The following is a 24,636-nucleotide window of genomic DNA, read 5'->3' as shown; positions in this document are numbered from 1 at the left end:
CAGCTACTAGAGGCCAAATTCTGCTTCAGACTTCTACTCCTAATCTAAACAAAGCCTTCTCACTCATCTTAGATCATGAAAGTCAGAGAAATCTAATTCATACAAGTTCGGATGCTTCTCTTCATAGGGCTATTGAAAGTACAACTCTATTCAGTCAGAAAACTTACACTCATGGGAGTGGTAATTCTAGACACCAACAAAGAGGTGGTGATGGACAACCAAATAAAGGACATTATGACTCTCAATACAAGCCACAGTCACAGAAGCCTCAGAAGGTTGTAGTCGTGTGTGAAGTATGTGGATACAGGGGACACACCCAAGAACAATGCTTCAAAATTAAAGGCTATCCTGTTGGCTAGAGATCAAAGAAGAAATATGGTACTACTAACTCCTATGCTAATCAAGCTGAAACCTCTCAACCTGCTAATCCCAATCTAAATTCTCCAGCTATCTAAATTCTCCAGCTTCAGCAGCCTTCTTCACACAAAATCACTATCAGCAGATTATGCAAATGTTGGCAAAAGAAAGTGAAAATACAGGGGAGCACTCAGCTAAAGCAGCTACTGTAGGTAGTACCTTATCTGCCTTAGTCTCCAAATATGTGCCTATGGATTGGATAGTTGATACTGGAGCCACAGATCATATGACAGCTAGTCTTGATGTACTTGATACAATTCAACCTATGCCTAGCTCTGAGAGGAGAGAAGTTCATCTCCCTACTGGTAATGTAGCATCAGTTTTACCTATTAGGAGAACAAAAGTACTTGGTAGCCAAAACATTAGTAATGTGCTGTTTGTTCTAGATTTCAAGTGTAAGTTACTGTCTATGTCACAACTTACCAAAGAACTTTAGTGTATGGCAACTTTCTTTCCTGATTTTTGTATTTTTTTGGATTCTCCAATGGACTGGTCAGGGGGATTGGTAGAGAAGATCAAGGTCTCTACATCCTCAAGGAAGATCTCATCAACTCAGTCCCAGTTGTTCCTCCTTCAACACATTTAATAAATACTTCCTCTGCTCCATCAAGTCAATATGATTCTATTTCCTTGTAGCATAGAAGAAGGTCATTCTCCTATAGACATAATAAAGAAGTCCACTGGTCTTGATATTGTACATACAACTATGCATTTACCTTGTACTGTCTGCCCCTTAGCTAAATAAACTAAGCTTCATTTTCCAGCTAGCTCTCATGTTTCTAAATCTGTGTTTGAACTTGTTCATTGTGATATATGGGGTCCTTACAGAGTACCAACTCATTCTGGGATGAAGTACTTTGTTACTATAGTAGATGATTTTTCCAAATTTACTTGGTTATTTCTTATTACCTCTGGAGCTGATACTATAGTGGTGCTGAGAATTGTTTTTGCATAGGTTCATAACCTCTTCTCTACTACTATTAAAACTTTTAGGACTGATAATGGTAGTGAGTTTCTTAGTCATGATTTCCAATCACTACTATCTACTCTTGGTATCCTTCATCAGAGTACATGTGTCTATACTCATCAACACAATGGTGTTGCTGAAAGGAAACATAGAACTATCCTAGATATGGCTAGAGCTATCAGATTTCAAGCCAGCATCCCTTTGAAATTCTAGGGTGAGTGTGTCACCACTGCTGTCTACCTTATTGACAAACTTCCCTCCAAACTTCTTCATTACAAATCTCTCTTTGAATTGTTACATTCATCACCCCCTTCTCTCTCACATATAAGAACTTTTGGATGCTTATGCTATGCTGCTTGTCTAAAGGTCTAAGAAAAATTTACACCTAGAGCTATTCTTGTAGTAATGATGGGATACTCTCTATCACAAAAGGGCTATCTCTTATATGATTTGCACTCCAAATCTCTTTTTGTCAATAGAAATATAGTGTTCAAGGAAGATGTCTTTTCATTCAAAGACTTGCAAGTCTCTTCTAATCCTGTATTTCCTGTTCTTACTCTACCTACACAATCTGTTGATCCTTCTCTTGTGCTACATTCTCCATCTCCTATATTATCCCTATCTTTCCACCCTTCTCCTCCTTATAACTCTTGTCCAGACTGTCCTTCACCCTCCTCAAACCTTCATATTACTCCTCAAACAAATGTCCTTCCTCCTAGGAAGTCCTCCAGACAAACTAAACCTCCCCTATGGCTTCAGGACTTTGTCACTGCACACCATAGCACCTCCTCTTCATATCCCATTTCTGATCATTTGTCCTATGCTCATTTGTCCCCTTCTTATGTTCATACTCTTGCTGCCTACTCAGCCATCACTAAACCTACCTCCTACTCTAAATTATCCATTGATCCTTAATAGGTCTAGGCTATGGAACTGGAGATTGCTGTTTTGCAGGATAATCATACTTGGACTGTGGTGGACTTGCCCCCGGCACGAAACCTATTGGCTACAAGTGGGTATATAAGGTGAAGTACAAGGCTTCAGGTGAGGTTGAAAGGTTTAAGGCAAGGCTAGTAGCTAAAAGGTACAGCCAATAAGAAGGACTTGACTACAGTGAGACTTTCAACATTGTTCCAAAGATGGTTACTGTTAGATCTATTGTTTCTCTGACTGCTTCTAAAGGTTGGTGCATTCACCAAATGGATGTTCACAATGCTTTCCTCAATGGTGATATCTTGGAGGAGGTATACATGACTATTCCTACTGGCTTTGCAAGACAGGGGGAGTATGGTAAAGTCTGCAAACTCCACAAGTCACTCTATGGCCTCAAACAAGCTCCTAGGCAATGGAATCTGAAATTAACAGAAGCTTTGGTACAACTGGGGTTCATTCAGATCCACTATGACTACTCATTATTCACTAGACATGTTAAAGGTGACATAGTTGTTGTACTAGTCTATGTAGATGATCTCTTAATCACTGGTAACAAGCAAACTCTGATAGACTGCACAATGAGGGACCTACAGAAACAATTCAAGATGAAGGATCTAGGAGAACTTAAATTCTTCCTAGGAATTGAGGTTGCCAGATCCAGTAAAGGTATGCATTTGTCTCAAAGGAAATATACATTGAGTTAATATCTGAGACTGGTCTAGGGGGAGCTAAACCTGCAGCTACACCACTTGAACAAAATCTGAAACTAACATCTGTCAAGTATGATGAAGCTGTTTCTCCTAAATGGGAACATGAAGACCCTGTGTTGAAGGATCTTGGCAGATAACAAAGGTTAGTAGGAAGACTTCTCTATCTTACAATGACCAGACCTGATCTTGCATTCTCAGTTCAGAAGTTGAGCCAATATATGCATTGCCCCAAGGAGTCACACATGGATGCAACACTCAGGGTGGCCAGATACATTAAGGAAGCTCTAGGCCTTGGACTATTCATGTCATCAGAAGTTACAAAGCAACTCCTTGCCTACTGTAACTCAGACTGGGGAGCATATCTAGAGACTAGGAGGTCTGTCACTGGATACTTAATCAAATTTGGTGGAGCTCTTATCTCTTGGAAGTCTAAGAAACAAGAGACAGTCTCCAGAAGTTCAGCAAAGGCTGAATTCAGGAGCATGGCAAACTGTGCAGCTGAGGTAACTTGGCTGATTGGATTGTTCAGAGATCTTGGATTTCAAGTTGATCTTCCAGTTAGAATGGTATGTGACAGCGAGTCGGCAATACAAATTGCAGTAAATCCAATCTTCCATGAAAGGACCAAACACATAGACATAGATTGTCATTTTGTAAGGGAAAAGATCTGTCAAGGAACTCTAGAAACTGAATTCACCCACACTAAAGATTAGCTTGCTGATCTACTCACAAAGAGCCTTGGCAAAGCATAACATCAACTACTCCTAAGTGGCTTAGGAGTCATGGATTTGTTTAAACCATGAGCTTGAGGGGGAGTGTTGACTAAGAAGTTAGTTGACAAGCTACCATGGTTAGTTAATGGTTAGTTAAACTAACTAAGTTTGTTAGTAAGTTGTTAGAAAATAGTTAGAAGTAGTTAGTGGAGTACTTATACATATTACTCCAAATGTACACAAAATACACATGTATCAAAAATAAGAAAAGAAAAAGGTAAACTGATTTTTCTTGTCTCTTCTCTCTCTTACTTTCCTCTCTTCTGTTCTCTTCTCTTCTCTTCAATGTCCGATTGCTTTCAACCTCCATCAATGGAGTTTTAACAGAAATGCGAGTTACTCGAGGAGGATTAATATCATGGGACGCGTTGCAGAGTCACACGAGCCATTGTTGGTGAAAATTGGGATTAGTAGTTGGAACGACAAGAGAGTCCTATTGGGAGTAAGTTCACTAAATGCGCCGTGCTTTTTAATGCACGCTAAGACATTGACGGTTGCAGTATAGGCAGATGTTCTGATACAAGAATGTTGTTGTCGTTGCTGTTAGTATGAAAATTCACATTTTTTACTAAAACACTGTTTATCTTGGTTAGTTTCTATCACTTTTGTTCTCTAACATTTTTTGATAGTTTACTTTATGTCAAAAATGTATTTGCAGTTTACAAAAAAAAAAAAGGAAGATGAAAAAGAAGAAGTTGGAGAAGAAATTGATTTAATGAGAGAACTACCAAAATTTTTAATAGAAATAAGCTAAATTCTTACTTAGAGCCTTAGTTATGAAGTTTGAGAACTTCCGTTTAGCTAATTCTCGAATACGATGTAATGATATCTTGTGACTTTTGATTTTGCTCTCAATGTTAATATGGAATATATTGTTATGGCCGCTAGAAATTTCCTCTTTAAGGTTATTATGAGAGAAATATGAGTAAATTTTGCTCAAATAGGAAAATATATCCAACTTTTATTTTATTTCATTTTTCTTATGAAGTAACATGTTGTATTTAAAAGGCATCAAGGAGATGCAAATTACATACACAAAAACATGATTAGCTCTGTCTTTTAATTAATTTTATTATATTTATTCATAAACTGTAATGGATTTTTTATTGAAATCAAACTTATACCTCACCGTGGCAAGGTTACATGAATAATTCATTTTCTTTCTTTTTCAAAATATTATTTTTTTAAAATTATTTATAAATTCATTAACGATAATATCTTTTATACCCGCGCGAAGTGCGAATAATTTTACTAGTATATATATATATATATATATATATATATATATATATATATAAACAGGCTAGTTAGATATTACGTAGATATAACCAAAAAAAAAATCCTTTCAAAGCTAACTATAATTATGATATTTCTGGTAGTTTTTTTCTATGATCATTGCTCAAGTAATTCTTCAAAGAATCAAACATTGTGAACTTGGTAAAATATAATTTTTAAAGTTTCAAACGTTCTGAAATCTGACAAGTTTTTTTTACTTAGCAATATATCGTCATGTATTTAGAATAAATTTCATATTTTTTCTCATTTACAAAAAAAAAAAAAAAATCCTTTTTTGAACATATCTTCATTAGTAAAAAAAAATTCTAATACACTAAAAATAGGTGAATATTGTCTTTCGAGAGGTAAATATTGTATCTTAAGGTGTCTTCCCATTGTCCAATGATTTTGCTCTGCTCTTTATGTTGTTGGGAAGAAATTTTACTAATTGAACTTTAACTACTATTGAATTTATTTTACCATGAAATTGTTGAATAAATATATGATTAAATTTATAATTTTAAGAAACTGGACAAATTATTTTTGATATAGGTGTTGAAAATTCAAAAGACCCCTCGTAAGCGATTAAGTTTTGTTCATGAAAAATAACAATCAAGAAAGAAACATAATGACAAACAATGATATTTATAATTCAATAACTTGTGCGAATGTTACAATCTTTATAAAATCTAATAAAAAAGACGCAATCCTTCGATTCTTCTCCTCAAGATTGTCAACTAAAGAGTTTTGCTTTGTTCTTGAATCAATGAAATATTTGTTGAAACTTCATTACGAATGCGGAGCCAAGCTTCGATCACAATCGCAAAGATTTGGGAACTTGCGGCTCACAATACTTGAAGACGAAGAGTAGAACTTTCTATGTATTTCTCTTCTTCTTCTCCACTTTTTCTTTTTTCCTGGTCTTATGAAGACCCTTTATATAGTTGTAAGCTAGGGTTTTGGGGGTATTTTAGTATTCAATTAATTTTAGAGGACCTAAGGCTAGAACAACATGAGTTGGCTCGTCTTGTCAACTTAACGGACTGGCCCAAATATAATTTGGAATCATATAATTATAATTTAAATATTAATTCGACTTTATTAATCAATAATTTGACTTGGTCAACGTATCGTGAATTTAAGTTTTAATTCAAATTTAATATGAATTTATCAATAAAATTTCACTGTCTACAAATGCCCCCCTGATTCGAGGCTTGTCGGGATGCCCGACTTGTTGAACTTTTAAACACAAGCCTTGAAGTATTCGTGAATCAAATATTATTTTTTTGAAGGAAGTTGTAATGACCCGTTAGGTCATTTTGAGAGCAAGTCATCTCCCTTTTATAAATGTCTCTTTCCGTAAATTTAAATTGAAAATTCTTGGACTATTCGATAACCAAGGTTAAATAGTTGACGGTTGATTTTAGATAATTAATTGTAATTGGTGGACTAAATTAATAATTTATTAAATACCATTCCCACTTGACCCATGTATATGAATAAAGTAGTGGGAGTTAACATTTATTTATTTAGTGGTTCATAATATTTGCCCTAATGTATATTTAAAAGAAAACCGAATAGCTCTCGAAGATGACTGCGGTAATGAGAGAATGACAACAATGACTTCAGCGATAAACAAAAACTACTGACCAATTTGCATCAGGTAAACCACACCTTCTTGTATTCTGTTTATAGGCGGAGGTTATATCATTAGTATTACATTAATTAGGTTAGAACTTAGATGAGAATGGAGAGATTTGAAGTCGGTGACCCCCTTGAAAATATTTCTATTTGTGCCTTTTATATCTCAAAATTTTATTAAATATGGTACCACGTGTTAAGACCCATAAATTAAAGGGAAAAAAATGTTTTATGAAATGCTATTTTTATAAGTTTAGTGGATGTAGTATAGAGAATTGATCGTTAAGAAATTTGAGGGATAATGATGGTGGAATGATGGGGTGCAATGATGGGAAAATCACTGGAAAATTTGATAAATGGGCGTAGGTTGATGAGTTTCCCAGAATGTGATATTTGACCAGTTTTCATGTTGCATCTAGTTTTAATATTTGAGGAATAACTTTTCTTAACCCGAGACTTCATCTGAGGCTTGACATGCTATTTGGATATCAACATTTGAAACTTGATTATAAATTTGGGTGAGTTTTTGAGTCTAGTCTAAACATATAGTAATATAGGTATTGTTAATTTCGAAATCTTATTGTGATTATTTATTAGATTAGATTACATTAATTTAGAAGCCCAATGGAAGGGGAAGACTCAAATCCCAGAGTGATTACTTGATTATTTGAGGTAAGTGAAATTCTAAAACTCCATTAATCTTTAGAATCCTTGAATTTTCTTTCTTATATGTGTTGGGGAGTAATGAGAATGAGGTAATGGGTTATGTATTGATATGAGTTGATCTTAATAAATGAATGAGGTTGATAAAAATATATTGTGTTGCTATGATTGTGATTGAAAAGTATGAAATGCATGTATTGACATTGATATGAATCTTATGATATGCCTTGATAGTCCCATTGTGATTGTGAATTGCTTGAACTGTCATTTCCTCATTATGGTGTGAACATTTCAAATTGCATTTTGTTATTAGACATTATGATACCGAGGTCATTCCTGGCGAGAGTGTGATGTCGAGGTCATTGCCGGTGAGAGTGTGATGTCAAGGTCATTTTCAGTGAGAGTGTGATACCAAGGTCATTTCCGGCAAGAGTATGATGCCGAGGTTATTTCCAACGAGAGTGTGATGCCGAGGTCATTTTCGATGGGAGTGTGATGCTGAGGTCATTTCCAGCTAGAATGTGATGCTGAAATCTTTTTCGACGAGAGTATAATGTCGAGGTCATTGCCGGCGAGAGTGTGATGCTAAGGTTATTTCTAGTGAGAGTGTGATGCTGAGGTCATTGCCAGTGAGAGTGTGATTCCTAGGTCATTTCCGACGAGAGTGTGATGCCTAGGTCATTTCTAATGAGAGTGTGATGCCAAGGTCATTTTCGATGAGAGTGTGATGCCGAAGTCATTTTTGGCAAGAGTGTGATGCCTAAGTATTTCCGATGAGAGTGTAATGCTGAGGTCATTGCCGACGAGAGTGTGATGTCGAGGTCATTTCTTGCGAGAGTATGATACTGAGGTCATTACCGACAAATGTGACTGATTCTCGATTATTGATTGTGAATGAGCCTCCTTACATAGTTATTTGTGGTTTATTTACTCTTGTGGTTGATTTGTGTGATACTTGTGATTTTTATCTTGTGATGTCTAAACTGTGATTGTGGAACATATTTGAACTATGTATTGTAAAATCTAGGTTGGCCTGATTTTTTGTGCATGTTGTAATTATGGAGGTTCGAATGGAGAAAATGAGTTTAGTTATTCTTTAGATTTGCTTAGTATTGTTAGTTGACTTGTTTATACTGTGTTGATTGGTACTCACTCCTTGCTTCTATATTTGTGTAGGTTTTGAGCCCGGACAGTGAGTTTGAGTTATTTATTATCCTCTGAGGCTTCGATGTGACTTAGATAGGTGGCGATATCCCTCGTCCCTTTATTTATGCTTTTTTCTATTTGAGATACAAAGATATTTTAGACTTGTTTTATATTTTATTTCATATTTATTAGTGGTTTGTAGACGTGACAACCACATTTTGGGGTTTATTTGAGATTACTAAAGACTTTCGCTTTTATTTATATCGTCTATTGAATTCTTCCACATTATTTTCTGCATATGTAGCGTTTAGGCCGACTTATTCTGGTGGGATAGGACGAGTGCCATCATATTCGATTTTGGGTCGTGATAAATAGTATTAGAGCCCCAGATTCATGCATCTTACGTGTGTACAAGAAAATTCTAAGTAGAGTCTTGAGGATCAATACAGAGACGTTTGTACTTATCTTCGGGAGGCTATGAAGACTGTTAGGAAAAATCTTCACTTCTTTATTCTCTATCGTGCGTTCTTGATCTGATCTAATTCCTATTGTTTTACTCTGTTCTCTCACTTATAGTGATGACTCTGGTTGGTTCTGCAAGCATGCAATTGAGATATCATTGCATGGTTTTGGTGTTAAATCTAATTTTAAGGCAGAAGTGATAGAATTATAAAAGTATGTGTGGTCAGACTTGTAAGGCACTGCAATTCGAAAAGAGTGAGTAAGGTTTGGTTCAATGATATACTTTAAGTATATGGTATGGAAAGAGGAACAATGGTATGGAGGATTGTATGAACGTCTTATCTTTCTGGTTAGTGGTTCAACATTGAGAATGTTGCTTGTTTGACCTACTCAGTGTTTGAAGTGGTTTGATAATTGAGAATGGTATAATTAGAAGAATGACTATGTTGTGAGCACTGTGACTTTAGAGAGTACAACATGTGTAGTTCTTCATAAAAGAATGAGTTGCACAGTGTATATTGAGGATAATGTTGCGTCAACTGAGATCAGAATTTCTGCGACAGTTTTATCGAGTGGGTGTATATCACGAAGGGTTATTATAAGTCTATAACTATGATACCTATTTTTGATTGGTTAGGGTTATGGGTTGTGTTGCTTCTGCTATCGACCTAGCCTATAAAAGGGTACAAATCATTTTTGGTTGGAGACTGAACTTTGGTAATGTATGGAAATTACGTAATGGGTAAAAAGGTGTAGACTATCTGAGTACGATCTTTTCGATGGGTATGATGTATTTTAGTGTTGGATCTATTGGACTTTCACGGTGCGGTACTAGTGGTATATGAAAATGAATATGTCGATTGTTAACTGCGAATATGAACTACTTAAGGGTTATCAGTTGTATCACATGCTCGTTTAATGAGATTCGATATTGCATTCATATTTGAGAAACCAACTAGTTTGTTAGTACCGACACTTGGGTTAAGCATTATTTATAAGGAAGATTTTAGTGGTGGATCTCTGGTACGATTACTTCCTTTATGTTGTAAAGTATGTCTCGAGTATTTTAAATGAGGACTTGTGATTTAAACGTAAACTCCAAAGGAGTGGATCGATACCAAAATGACAAGCTTATGGGTAAAGAAAGTCCCAACGAGTATACTAGTGTGAAGGCAATTGAAGATTTTAGTAAGAAAGTGCGCATAAAATTGGAGTCCTTTGAATTTGATTGGTATAATTGGGTTAAAGTGTCATGTCGATGATAAGATTGACTTTAAGATGATGGCAATGGAAATTGAGCATAACAACAATAAGAGTTCGTGATAGATTATGACCAGGTTGCAATCATATGATAAATATTTTTGGTTAAATGGATTTGGTATGGTAATAATGAGTTGCGGGTATCTAAATTATAATTCTTAAAAAAATCCATCGCTTTCTCACTCTAACATCTTTCTAAGCCAAACACTCTCTAGAAAGGGCAATCTAGTCCTAAAACGAAAATGCTGGTGGATCCACCACCGGACGTCGGAAAATTTCGAAAGGAAGACAGGATAAAAGATCGTGTGGATACGAATCTAATGCAAGTTACTACATTCCAAAATTCCAACTGCAGCTCATCCAATTTACAAAATTCTAAAGCGATGGATGTTCATATTACTGAGGAAGAACTGCAGCGTGCCCAAAAAATCATTCTTTTGCACAATTCAGGATTGATTCGATTACAAAGGAATGCAGAATCGAATTCAGCAACACAAGGGCCAGATGTGGTCCAAAAATCTCAAAATTTCATTGCACCATTAGACAGCACTCAGCAAAAGAATTCTCCAAGCAGCGCCTCACACACGCAGGAACTGCGCCTTCAAATTCGAGCAGATTCCGGCAACGATCGTGATGGCGCAGTAGCAGGGGATTGCTCTCCATGTCAATATGAATCGTTGGGTATAAGTTTCGCCGGAGGAACCTTCGCCAGCGAACAATGTGATGGCGGTGCCGGAGCTCCGGTGACTCAAATCGGACAAGATGAATACCAATATGTGCTAAAAGATGCCGCGCATCTTCCCACGCACGAGCGTCATCTCAGTTCCTCACCAAAAGCTTCGAATACCTCCAGGAACACTGACAGTAGAGTTCTCGCCGGAGCTTCGACGAGTTTTCCGGTACAACAACAACACCAAAAGAACCACAATGTAGGTGCGCATCATCCGATCCAGGTAGGAAACTTCGAATCTTCCCCAAATTGCTCAATTTCAAAAAGTCGTCAACACTACTGTGGCGGTGCCGGAGCTCCGGCGAACCAATTGACTGGAGACCAATATCAAAAGATTCAAGAGACTGATATGCAACTTCCAAGCTATAGGGAAAGCCTCGAATCACCCCCAACGAGTTCAAATTTAAAAAGTCGCCATGACACCAAACAAGTTGAACAACACAGTGAAATGGCTGATCAAGTGGTGGCTGTGGAATTTACTCATGAACAACATCAGCAGGAAATGGAAGGAATTTATGTATTGAATAATATTGAGGAGTACACTCAAGTGCCAAAAGAAAGTTCAATGGTTAATTACACTGATCAGCAATGCAACAGTAACTTACCAAATGCAACTCCAGGTAAGTCTTCTAACCATGTCAATCAACAAACATTAGATGATGCTGATCATAGTCACAATGTGACTCAAACGCATAGGGTCATTGTAGAGCAAAATGAAACCAGTTTAACTGATAATGCTCTGAAAAATAAGCATCTGACTATGTCCAAGAACCTGCAAAGTGGTACTGCCGCTGTTGTTGATAATTTTGTGCAAAGGATAGATGGTAATACTATGAATTGTGAAGGCAATATGTTGAAAGTCATGGGAGCTCAGTTGCACCCTACTGCAAATGAGCACCATGGTACTGCTGCTACTAACCTTATGCAGGTTCCAGTTCATCTTGTTGATCCTGTTGATCTTGTAGATAAGCACAATGAGCAGGGGAACACATCCAATGGACATGTGTATACAAACAAACATTCTGCACAAGTGTCTAAGGATCCCAATGTGAACCAGCAAAATGTCCAAAGACCTTATATCCCAAATAACAACCCCATGAGAGTATCAAACAACTTTGAAAGGCATAACTCCAATAATACAGCTGCTGCTAACATTAGAAACAAGCCTAGCCAAACCAATCCTAACCAGACTATCACTCAAAATAAGCCTCCTAGTACTAATTTACCCAACCCTCCTAACCCTGTCATCCCTCACACTTTAGCTACCAAGTTAAGAGCTCAAGAGGCTATGAAAGCTGATGATATTGATATTACCCCTCCTAAAATCACAACAAAACAAGGATATCCTGCTGTGGTATTTACAAAAGAAGATTTCATGGTGAATCTAGCCTCTGACTGTAAATATACTCTAGTAGGTAAATTTACCAACACAATGCCAAAAATGGAAATCATCAGAAAGGAATTCATCCTTCAAACTGAACTTAAAGGAGGAGTGAAACTTACTCACTTTAATGCTAGACACCTTTACATAGACTTGGACAATGAGTATGATCACTCTACTGTATGGTCTAAAGGAAAAATGTATATAAATGGGCAGCTTATGAGACTCCAACTATGGACTCCCACTTTCAAGCCAGAAGAAGAAACCCCTCTAGTTCCCATATGGGCTATATTACCAGAACTACCTTGGCACTGCTATAGACTTAAAGTAGTAACCCCTTTACTGTCTCCAATTGGAAAGGTCTTGTTCTTGGACTTGGCCACTTACAAGAAAACAAGGGGTAGTGTAGCCAAAGTTAAAATCCAAATTGATCTAACCAAACAAAGACCCCAACACATTTGGATGGGCTTTGATGAAGATGAAAATGGAGATGGCAGGTGGCAAACCATTCAATATGAGGGAGTGCCAGAATACTGTACTTACTGCAAACATCAAGGTCACACCATACATGCTTGTACTGTTAAAAGAAGAGATGATGACAATAAGAAAAAGAATGAGCAAGAAGAGGAGGCCACAAACACAGACAAAACCATCACTGATAAGAGAAATGCCCTGCACCATGATACTGATCAGCACAAGCAAACACAGCACCAGGAAGACCATCACATTAAGGAACAACAAAACACTAGCAGGGCTGAAGCTGAAAAAAGAAATCAAGAGCATGTAGAATGGCAAACTCAAAGGAGAAGAGGCAAGAAAGTTATTCAGCACAACCAAGGTATCAGAACCACAGGAGCTCAAGCTAAAGGCAAATATGTTCCAGCACATCAGAACAATAATGGCCCAGGTAAGATTCTTACTTCTAATGTTACTTCTAACAATTATGCTGATCTTGTCCATGTCCAGCAGAACCATGGACAACACCACCAACAACATACACAACAGCATAAAACACAAGGCTTCATGTTACTTGGGGAAAGTTCTGTACCTCTCCAATATAACACTAACAACAACCATCAAAGGAAAAATCAGCAGCAAGCAGGTATGTTTCTAAATTCTAAATCTAATACTAGTAATATCCCAACTTGTAATGTTGACTCTGGAGTCCAGAGGCAACCCCCCTCTCCCCACACTATATTGGATCCCAATCCCCATAACCCCATGCAGCAGGTAATGCAGGAAAATAGAGCAAGTAAAACTGCAGACAAAGTCCCAGGTATTGACTTGATGCTCCTACAACCCCATGGCTCCCCCAATAATTTAAATGTATTAAACAATTTTATTGTGCTGGCTGAAGAAGTCTGTGGGGTTAAGGAAGGGGGAATACAGGAGAGAACTACTAATCTGCAGGAAGGGGCTACCAGGGGGAGGGAATCTCTATTGGTTGACCATAGAAAAGACTATAGATCCCCTGCAACCACTCCTCAGAATGTTAGCAATTTAAGAATACAAGAACAACAATTTGATTCCCAAGAAGAAGATGATACAACAATCTCAATGATACAGTTCAGGGTAATGTGACTAATATTCAGGTCAACAAGGGTCAGAGGCAACAAACTGAGGCACTGGTTACTGAACAAAATATGGGAGAGGACCAAACTCCTAATATCAGTATGACAAATCACAGTATAGATGCACAAATCCTCAATAACAAATCCACCTTATCTCTTAGCAAGAAGAAAAGGGATGCTATTAAAAAGAAACTTATCAAGGAGATGCAAGCAGGGCAACCAAGTGGGAACTATTTTCTGGTTCCAGAACAATCAGGTATTCATGTGACCCCTCTGCAAACAGAAGATACATCCAATGAAATTCAGGCCACACCTCTCCAAATTCATGATTTATCCAATGAAAGGCAGGTGCTTAGTAAAGAAGACAGTTCAGAAGACTTGTCAGATGAATATAGGGTCACTCATTCTGAAGATGAGGAAGATCCTGACCAGTGGGAGGATGAACAACAGGAAAACCAACAGGAGGCATTCAGATCCACTATGACAGCCTTACTACAGAAGGAAAATCAGCAAGAAAAGGAGAAGAATGAGCCACCATCCAAAAGTAAGCAGGAAAGGAAGAAGAGCAAACAAAGTTTCATCAGCAGTTCAGATAATGTTGCTTTCAAAAGCAACATCAACACAAGGTCTAAATCCCACAAATTATGATGATTAGTACACTTTGCTGGAATGCAAGGAGTATTGATACTCAAGGTGCCTTAGACAGACTACAAAGGTTGAAAGACTACCACAAGCTCTCTATGATTGCAATACTGGAACCTTTCTCCAACATATCACACCTCCACTTCTACAGAATTCAGCTAGGTATGGATAATGCCATGTCCAACACCAACAACAAAATATGGTTATTTTGGAATAAAGACTGTGTGTGTAATCTTGTGGATCAGGATGAACAGCAGCTTACCTGTAAGATCAGTCATGCAGCTTGGCCTAAACAATATCTCACAACCTTTGTATATGCCAAATGCAAAGACTACATGAGAAGAGATCTATGGGACAAGATGCTGCAATTCTCTGATAGAGAAGAACCTTGGTGCACCATTGGAGATTTCAATGTAATTACTCATGTTGAAGAGAAGATGGGGGGCCAACCTTACAACATGAACAAGAGCTTTGAATTCATTAGTGTCATAGAAGCCTGTGGACTCACTAATCTTGGTTTTCATGGACAACAATTCACATGGTGCAACAAGAGAGATGCAGATGCCAGAATATGGAAGAGACTTGACAGGGCCATGGTCAATGATGCTTGGTTGGAGGCCATGCCTGTGAGCACTCTTAATCACCTGGCCTCCACAGGTTCTGATCACTGTCCTCTCCTTTTGGAATGTACTGAAAGACAAAGTCCTACCATCAAATATTTCAAGTTCTTACACTGTTGGGCTGAAAATGAAAACTTCATTGATACTGTAAGATCTTGCTGGGAAAGACCTGTGGATGGAAATCCAATGAGGACTTTCCATCAAAAACTGAAAAGAGTTTCTAATACCCTTAGCCACTGGTCTAGAAAGCAATATGGTGATATATTTGCTTCAGTTAAACAATTTGAGGAACAAGTTATACAAGCTGAAGAGAATATCATCAATGATAATTCTGAAGATAATAGAGCCAAATTGAATCAGATAAATGCCCAGTATATTAGATATTTGAAGATAGAGCAGTCCATCTTGAAACAAAAAACTCAATTGCATTGGTTCAAAGATGGAGATACCAATACCAATTACTTCCATGCCATCATCAGAGGGAGAAGAAGAAGGTTGTTCATCCATCAAATCAGTGATGAACAAGGAAACTCTATCCAGGGTGATGACAATATTGCAAGTGCAGCCTGTGCACACTTTGAGAAACTTTTTACTGCTGAGGAGAAACAAATCAATGAAGATGTGATTAAATGCATCACAAGGATAGTTACTGATCAGCAGAATGAATTATTACATTCCATACCTACAAAGGAGGAGCTAAAGGAGGTAGTATTTTCTACGAGTCCTACTTCTGCTGCAGGGCCAGATGGCATGAGTGGTAAGTTCTTTCACTCATGCTGGGATATCATTTGTGATGATCTACTGAAGCTGGTGCAACACTTATTCAATGGTCACTGTATTCCCAAGTACATATCACATGCTTGTTTGGTTTTACTTCCTAAAACTGAACACCCCAACAAACTGTCAGAGTACAGGCCCATCTCCCTCAGCAACTTCACTAGCAAGATCATATCCAAGCTCCTCTGTCTCAGACTTGCTCCCATTCTACCTCAGCTCATTTCTGACAATCAGTCAGGATTTGTTAAAAGTAGGAGTATCTCAGAAAATATAATGCTGGCTCAGGAGATTATTCACAACATTAAGAGGCCCACAGTTGGGGACAATGTAGTGATTAAGCTGGATATGGCCAAGGCATATGACAAGGTCTCTTGGTCCTTCACTTGTATGGTCATGAGAAGGATGGGATTTGGAGAAGTCTTTATTGATATGGTATGGAGGATCATGTCTGACAACTGGTATTCAGTCATCATCAATGGGGTGAGACATGGTTTTTTTCATTCAACAAGAGGTCTCAAGCAAGGAGATCCATTATCACCTGCCTTATTCATTATAGGAGCAGAAGTGTTATCCAGGATGCTGAATAATCTTTACCAACACTACCTATATACTGGATTCCATATGGAAAGAAAGGGTCCACAAGTGAACCACTTGAGCTTTGAAGATTATGTGATCATCTTCACTACTACAAACAACTTTTCCATGACTCTTATTACCAAGACTTTGAAGGTTTATGAAACAACTTCAGGCCAGCTAATCAACAAGGACAAGAGCCAGTTCATGCTTCCTCTTAATACCAATCCTGATAGTATTGATAGGATAGGCAGGATCACAGGCTTCAAGTGCACACATGGTCCCATTACTTACCTGGGCTGTCCACTTTACATTGGACGACAGAGAATCATATACTATACAGGTATGGTGTCCAAAGTTATAAGCAAAATTAGAGGCTGGCAGAATAAAATACTGAGCTTTGGAGGTAGAGCAACTTTGGTGAAATTAGTGCTCCAATCTTTACCAATCCACTTGTTATCTGCGATCAGACCTACTGCTACAACTATCAATCAGATTAAAAGCCTCATAGCTAACTTTTTCTGGGGGTGGGACAAAGAGAAGAAGAAATATCATTGGGCATCATGGGAGACTCTCAGCTATCCTGTGGAGGAAGGGGGTATTGGCATGAAAAATATACAAGATGTGTGCTTAGCCTTACAGTACAAACAATGGTGGACTTTCAGATCCAAAAAGACACTATGGGGAGAGTTTCTGAAGGCTAAGTACTGCCAAAGAGCTAATCCTGTTATAAAAAAATGGAACAAAGGTCAGTCTATTATGTGGAAGCACATGATGGCTAATAAAAGTGATATTGAGCCGCATATACACTGGCACATCAACTCTGGTACATGCAGCTTCTGGTGGGATGATTGGCTGGGTATTGGCCCCCTAGCTTATCATAACAACCATCTACCTAGACTCAACAATAGTAGAGTATCTGATTACATGGAGAATGGAGAGTGGAATGTGCAAAAAATCAGAAAATACGCCCCTCCTCAACTGGTGAAGCAGATACTAAGTACTGAGGTAGACCATTATTCTAACACAGCTGATCAAGCTTGCTGGAAGTTGACTTCACATGGTAACTTCACTTCTAAATCAGCTTGGGAAATAGTTAGGAAGAAAAGAGCCAAGACCCTGATTGATAGATGCACTTGGCACGCTAACATTCCCTTCAAAGTATCTTTCTTACTATGGAGAGCTGTGAGACAGAAACTCCCTACTAATGATAAAATTGTCCAGTTTGGAGCAGCACCAGCAGCATGTTCTTGTTGTTACAGACCAGGATTGGATAATGTAGATCACATATTTGTTTCTGGAAATTTTGCCAAGCATATTTGGCAACAATTCTCTAGCTCATGGGGAATAATTCAAGGGACCTGCTCACTGAGAAGCATACTGATGAAGTGGTGGACTGCCAAGTCCAGTAATGAGGCTCAGAAGCTCATATTGCAGGCCACTCCTATCTTTATATGTTGGCATTTATGGAAGAATAGATGTGCAAGTAAGTATGGAGGAAAGAATTCTAGTACTAAGAGAGTTAAATTCTCCATAGTCAAGGACCTTTACATGCTGATGCACACTGCTTTCCCCTACATTAAGTGGCCACAGAGCTGGAAGGAACTGGTTCCTATGTTAGAACAGTGTCAACAAGACATGAGAGTGACCAAAGTTATGTGGATCAGACCTCCAGCTTCCATTGTGAAATTGAATACTGATGGGAGTGCATTAGACAACCCTGGGAAAATTGGAGCAGGGGGGATATTAAGAGACCACAATGGTAACTTAATATATGCCTTTGCAACTCCACTGGGACTGGGTACTAATAACCAAGCAGAGGTGCAGGCAGCAACTATTGGTCTCACTTGGTGTCTTCAACATGGACATAATAGAGTGATATTGGAAGTTGACTCTGAATTATTGACTAAGTGGCTGAAACAAGACCTTAAGCCACCTTGGAGCATTCATAGATATGTTACAAAGTTACAATTCCAGGTCCAACAATTGGAATTTTTTCAGTGCAAACATATATTCAGAGAAGCAAACCATCCTGCAGATACCTTATCAAAATGCAGCCACATGTTCAATGATACACAACACTTCTACAACCTCCAGCAGCTACCACAGGAAACAAAAGGTTACATCAAGATGGACAAGCTAGGAATGGAAAGTTTCAGAAGGAAAACTCTGAAAAGAATCAAACTATCCTCTTGACTGATCTCATCCCCAATGTGTAATAGACTAATTAACTGTATTTTGTTTTACTTCTTCATATTCCACCTAGTTATTTCTTATTGTAAGGGGAGAGTCTCCCTTGTTTATTGCTTCAGTAGAAATAATATCACAATGCTAGAAGTAAAAGATAGAGTAGGAGTGCCCTCTACACATCTGCACCCTCCAAGAACAAGAACTTCCACCTATCACAACACTCAAGAGCATACAACAACAACAACCCAGACCAGCAACATAACATCACACACATGGATCCACACTCAACAGCCATCAAAAAGGAAGCTTAAGTTCCAATTATGTTTACTGTTGGGTGCCTCATTGTTCAGGTATCATGCAACTTTGAGCCATGGGGTGGTATTGCAGCAGCTGAGCAATAACACATGGAGCAACTACAGTACATCAACAGCAGGTGGAGGCTCATTCAACTCTAGGAGTTCCCTTCTTGTTGGTTTTAATTTTGCAGGAACAATGTTTAAGGACCAACAATCCACCATAGACCTGCATCAACTCAACAACATCAATTGCAAAAGCTCCAATACATCAGCAGAAGTGAATGTCACTAATCATCATCAGCAGCAACCTAACATCAACAACATAAGTCAGAGGAAACCACCAACACTAAACAAATACATCATGCAACACCAAGAGAACCCCAAATTGGGCAAGATTACAGCAAATACACCTCCTGTAGAGCCCAAGAAGTTTCAACTCAAATGGATAAATAGAGACGTTAGTCGAGCGACCTTGAAAAAGTTGGCCGAATTAAGTCTCAAGATGGAGCAAGTCTCAATTTGGAACTTCCAACTTGTGGAAAAGGCCTCCAAAAGTTGCAGGACAACAGAAAATACAGTAATTGCAAAGCCCAAGAAGTTTCAACTCCAACGAACAATCAAAGACGTTAGTTGAGCGACCTTGAAAAAGTTAGCCGATTTAAGGTTTGTGCATGTTTGTTTTTGGTCTTGCAGGCTTGGTTCTATGCATTTGCAGATAGCTGGAGGTACACTAAAACATGGAACAGTTGGAAACATGTTCACAAGCCACAACACACAACAACTCCAACAACATGCAGCATACAAGGAGAAACTACATGCCTACAATGGACATTCAGAACTACAGCACAGTTTTAGCTGTGCAGAAGTCCTGGAGGTACTTTTCCTCTGGTTGTTTTACTTGTGCAGGTTCAATACACAATTGAAATCTCCAAGAACAAGGTCTATAGCAGGGCATGCTAGGACCTCTCTTCAGCCCCCCATTCAAGCCAACTTCTTCCCTGCAACACATGTAACTAAGCTACAGCAGAGAATGAAGTGCAGGGTGAGTTGCATCATGTGGACCTGTCCAAAGGCCTCCAAACTTTGCAGGATGGCAGAAAATAAGGTAGGGATAAGTCCCAAGAAGTTTTAGCACAAACGGACAATTGGAGACGTTAGGCGAGCGACTTTGAAAAAGTCAGCTGCCTTAGGCCTAAAGAGGGTGCCTTTTTTCCAACTTGTGCAAAAAATCACCAAATCTTGCAGAACTAAAGAAAGGACTGTTTGTGCATATCTCAAGAAGTTTCAACTCAATCGGATAATTGGAGACGTTAGTCGAGCGACGTTGAAAATCCTAACAGACTCCAAAGCACTCTTGGAGGTCCTTTCCTTGTTGCTAGCTGGTGAAAGTTCTCTCTTGCCTTTGGTTGTTTGTTGTATTGTTGTAGGTTGCTGGATTGATTCATCAACATGCACTAACAACAACTACATAGAAGACACCACAGATACAACCATCAACTCCAAGACCCCTGTCTGTCTGGTTGGTTTTTTGTTTTTCTGTTATGTTTTTTGTGCAGGTACAACAACTGATGGGAAACCCTGGCAGATGAAAAGCATCAACAGAGAGACAACATCCTTCCAAGATAGGACCTCACCAACACAGCATCCCTACACCCATACACATTCCATCCCTGCAACACCTGTAGTAGATCCACTGCTTCCAAAAACTCTTGAACCTCCTTGCTCCTTTAATTGTTATGTGCAGGCACATAAGATACCCTCAAAGGAGTTGCTCAATCCTTCTTTGGAGACAACAAGAAGCTGCCTACAGGTTTGCAACAAACCCCACAACTATCACACTTGGTTGTCTATTTGTTTGCTTGTTTGTGCAGGTAAACAAAGTCACAGACAAAGGGACATAACAACCACAATTGCAAGGGCCTCATCTACTCCCACCAACTCTCCATGCATACATGTTGCATACCTTCAACACCTACAGCAGCCTCCTTTCATCCAAGTATTTTGGAACTCCTTGACTGCTTTCATTATTGAGAAGACAAGAAGATGGAGCACCAACAGACACAATGCTGAGTATACAATCTCCATTTGGAACTCTTGGCTTGCTTACTTGCTGATGTGCAAGCACATCAAACAGCAACAATGGACCCTCCCAAAGTGCAAGGCACCTTCAGACATACATTTAAGCCAGGGATTCACCCTTGGAACTCTTTCTTGGTTTAATTGTGGATGTACAGGTACATCCCTGATCAGTCGACAACACTGGAACCACCAAACCAGCTGTTCAAGTCAGGGATGCACCACATACAAAATGCATGTTACACAGACTCTGTCCCTCAGCTTCCTTAACTACAACCCCAAGAAAGCTGGCTGCTATGGCTCCATTTATTTCCTATCATTTCACCCCCCTTAGCTGCTATTGTTGTTGCTACATAACTCCTTGGACCTACTTGGTACGATATGACTAAAAAGGGCAAAGATGAAAAGAATTTCCTCAACCCATGCGAGATAGAAGGTTCGTATACTTGTTCTTCTCAATGTAGCTATGCCTGAGTCGTAGCATAATTGAATAGGACTAGTGTAAGTTACTTTTTTGTATTCTCATGGAAGGGGAGAGTCTCCCTCATTTATGCTTTCTTAGTCGATTTGTATCAGGGGGAGTCCTCTCATAAGTTTACTGCTTTCTAGTTATAGTTAGCCCTTTTTGTATCGGGGATGAGTTAGCCGACCTTAATAGGTTAGCCGACTTATGAACCACCATAGGATCGGAGGTAAGGTTTATGTCCCCCTCCTTGTATTTTTAATTTTGATTATTTATGTTAAGGCTTGGGGGTGTTGCTTAACCCCTGACTGTGCACGAGAGGTGGGAGCCTCGTGTAGGGTCTGTTCCCAAAAAAAAAAATAAATTATAATTCTTTACTATTTGGTGATTAGCGTGGTCGTATGGAAAGTTGTATGTAGTTTAGCCTTAGGATGGAGGCCAGAACAATTATATATACTCTGATTGCTATGGATAAAGAGGTATCTTTAGATGAGAGTGGAGAATTGGATTCAGAGACACGCGGTTCCATTTGTTTTCCATTATGCTGATAGTGTTACGTATTATTCATATGGGTTAAAAACTGTTAGATAAGATTTGAGAAAGAAGTCTACAGACGTTTGAATCGAGTGTGGTAATGAGTTCTTTTGTGGTTTTGAGATTGATAATTGGTACTGTTGGATTTCTAACAAATGATACGATAAGGTAGATGGAGAGTGATCAATGATAAGCTAAGATACGTGAATTCACAAAGGTCTTCAAGGTATGAGCTAATGTTGATAGATAAGGGGATTGAGTTACATGGATGAAATTTGAAATTCAAGTTGTTCACTGTAAGTCTACAGTATGGTAGTAGGTGTCATCAAAGTATAGATTGGTAAGGTGAAAATTGATCGATTGCGTGGGGTATTGAGCAATTGAAAGGACTTGTGCAAGGTATGAATTCTTAGAGTTTATTACTTTTGATTGTTAAAAGGCCTAAAGAAGGGATTCACTTAAAGTTTTGATTTAAAAGATGACGTAAAATGTCATGAGTTTTTGGTTAAAGAATAAGGTTGGTAAATGAGTTAGTAAAAGGAACAAAAGTATGTTATATTGTAGAGTTCAAGATTTTTGAAAATTGTGTCACGGGAAGGATCTAAGAAAGGTGCAGAAGTAAGACATCTCGTATAGGACCTTGGTTTGGAGTTGAAGGTTGTATGGATTTTTACCATTGAGTTTAGATATGATCGTGCATGTAAACTAGTTCGGCACAAGCTTACTAGGGGTATCAACGACTTTTATAAAGATTAATTTTAGTTCAAGTGACAAACAATGATGTGTGAAAGAAGTTGCTTTTTTATATTGATTTGGATTGTTCAAATTATGGTAGAGGACTCATAGATGTACTACAATATGGATATTTCTACATTATTATTAAGGATTTTGAGTTGGACTGATACTACTCTGTTGATGGGACTACACAAACTATTGTGATGCCTCACATAGACATTAGAGGGTAAATAGAGGTTATGCACTCATAGTATAATAATTATTGGGGTGAACAAGAATTTCTCTAGTTTTGGCATGAGGTATATGGTGGTTTGAATAGTTGTTGAAACCTTGTATGTGAAAGATTGTGCTATGAAGTTGACATTGGGTATGACCCGTATCTATCATGGAATGCTTAAATGGAAAGAGATGGAGTCATAGTTCAAAATATTTGGAGGCGACACCGTGTTGCTAAGAAGACTTTGATACTAGTGATGGTTTGAGAGTGAGGTAAATAACTTGTATGGCTATGATGTTTTATTAGTATTAAGAGTGTTGACTTCAATGGAGGATCGAGGAGTATGTGGGATTTGATAAATCAAGTATGGCTACAATTATAATAAGGAACATACCGGTTGATTGTGGGTAGCTAAAACTCAAAGAGAGGAGCCAGATGAATGGAAATATTTGATATGGGCACTATGAAAGGAGTATCATATGTTATTCGACCTATGTTCCATATATTATTATGTGACCACATACTTTTTTTGCGGACATGATTTGGAGTATGATTTGATGCATACGCCCACGTGTGTTTCCACATATATGGGTAATTTCCTAGTGGTGAATCGGGTGTAATGATCTTGCGACTGCCCTTTTGATAGGGTGGTATTCTTGGGCAAACTTGGTCATTTTAGTTATGGCAGTCATAGGATTGTTTGGGATAGTTGATGTATACCAATGGTTCTACATGCACAACTTTTCTTTTGAGAATTAATAGAAAAGCCACAATGAATACATACAGTTGTCCGACAGTCGCAAGATCCATCTCGTCGTCAAGGTCTCATTTTGTCTATGTGTGATTGAATGTGGGGACGATTGGGTCTAGTGCTACTGCTCTTAAGTTTTTTTTACAATCACAACTAATGATTTGCTATTTTCAATAATGTTGTTAGAGGTTTTGTATGTTTGGGTGTATCGCTCCCTAATGGGTTATTCGATCATTTCCTTCTTTGAGTTAGATAAATCACATTCTCTAGTGATGAGTACCCAATGTCTGAAGTTTCGATTTGTATGGCTTATGTCATTCCCCGAGAGGGTACCCTAGACATAACCGGCACCCAAAAGTCATTGTTGGCTCCTAAGCAAATCACTTGACCTGATCACACATTCATTTATTCATTGGAAGACTTTGTTTAAGAGAAAAACAAATCTTAGTGGACTGAATCAATCAACAATCTAAATCATTTAAATTAGAAACATAATTTGAAAGAAAACTAATCAAGAGTTATAGATATCAGAACAAATCCATCACTATCTCATCTATGAAGCCACTATCTCTACTATCTAGATGGTGCCAATGCCAGGTTCATGACTACCTCAAAAGAACTACTCATAAGCAATGGAAAGAATGAATATGATCCCTCTGATAGAAAAGAAGTCTCACCACTATCACAAAAGAATTAGATCTTCAATGAAGCGCCTGTTGATGATCTCTAATACCTGTCCCTGCATCATAAAATGATACAAGCCCAAATAAACGTCAGTACATGAAATGTATGAGTATGTAATATAGCAGAATGAAACTCACCCAACTCAATAT

The 24,636-nt window shown here is 38.2% G+C and overlaps 1 protein-coding gene across 1 annotated transcript; it reads left to right on the top strand.

Moving 5' to 3' along the window:
• The first annotated feature begins 3,197 nt into the window (after positions 1-3,197).
• Positions 3,198-3,740, top strand: LOC129894128 (secreted RxLR effector protein 161-like). The gene has a single exon (XM_055969665.1). It carries the CDS (start codon positions 3,198-3,200, stop codon positions 3,738-3,740), a length of 543 nt encoding a protein of 180 aa, XP_055825640.1.
• Positions 3,741-24,636: the final 20,896 nt, after the last annotated feature.

The sequence above is a fragment of the Solanum dulcamara genome, chromosome 1 (assembly GCF_947179165.1).
Source record: "Solanum dulcamara chromosome 1, daSolDulc1.2, whole genome shotgun sequence".
In the NCBI taxonomy this organism is placed as follows: domain Eukaryota; kingdom Viridiplantae; phylum Streptophyta; class Magnoliopsida; order Solanales; family Solanaceae; genus Solanum; species Solanum dulcamara.
This window is presented reverse-complemented; position numbering and strand designations above follow the sequence as displayed.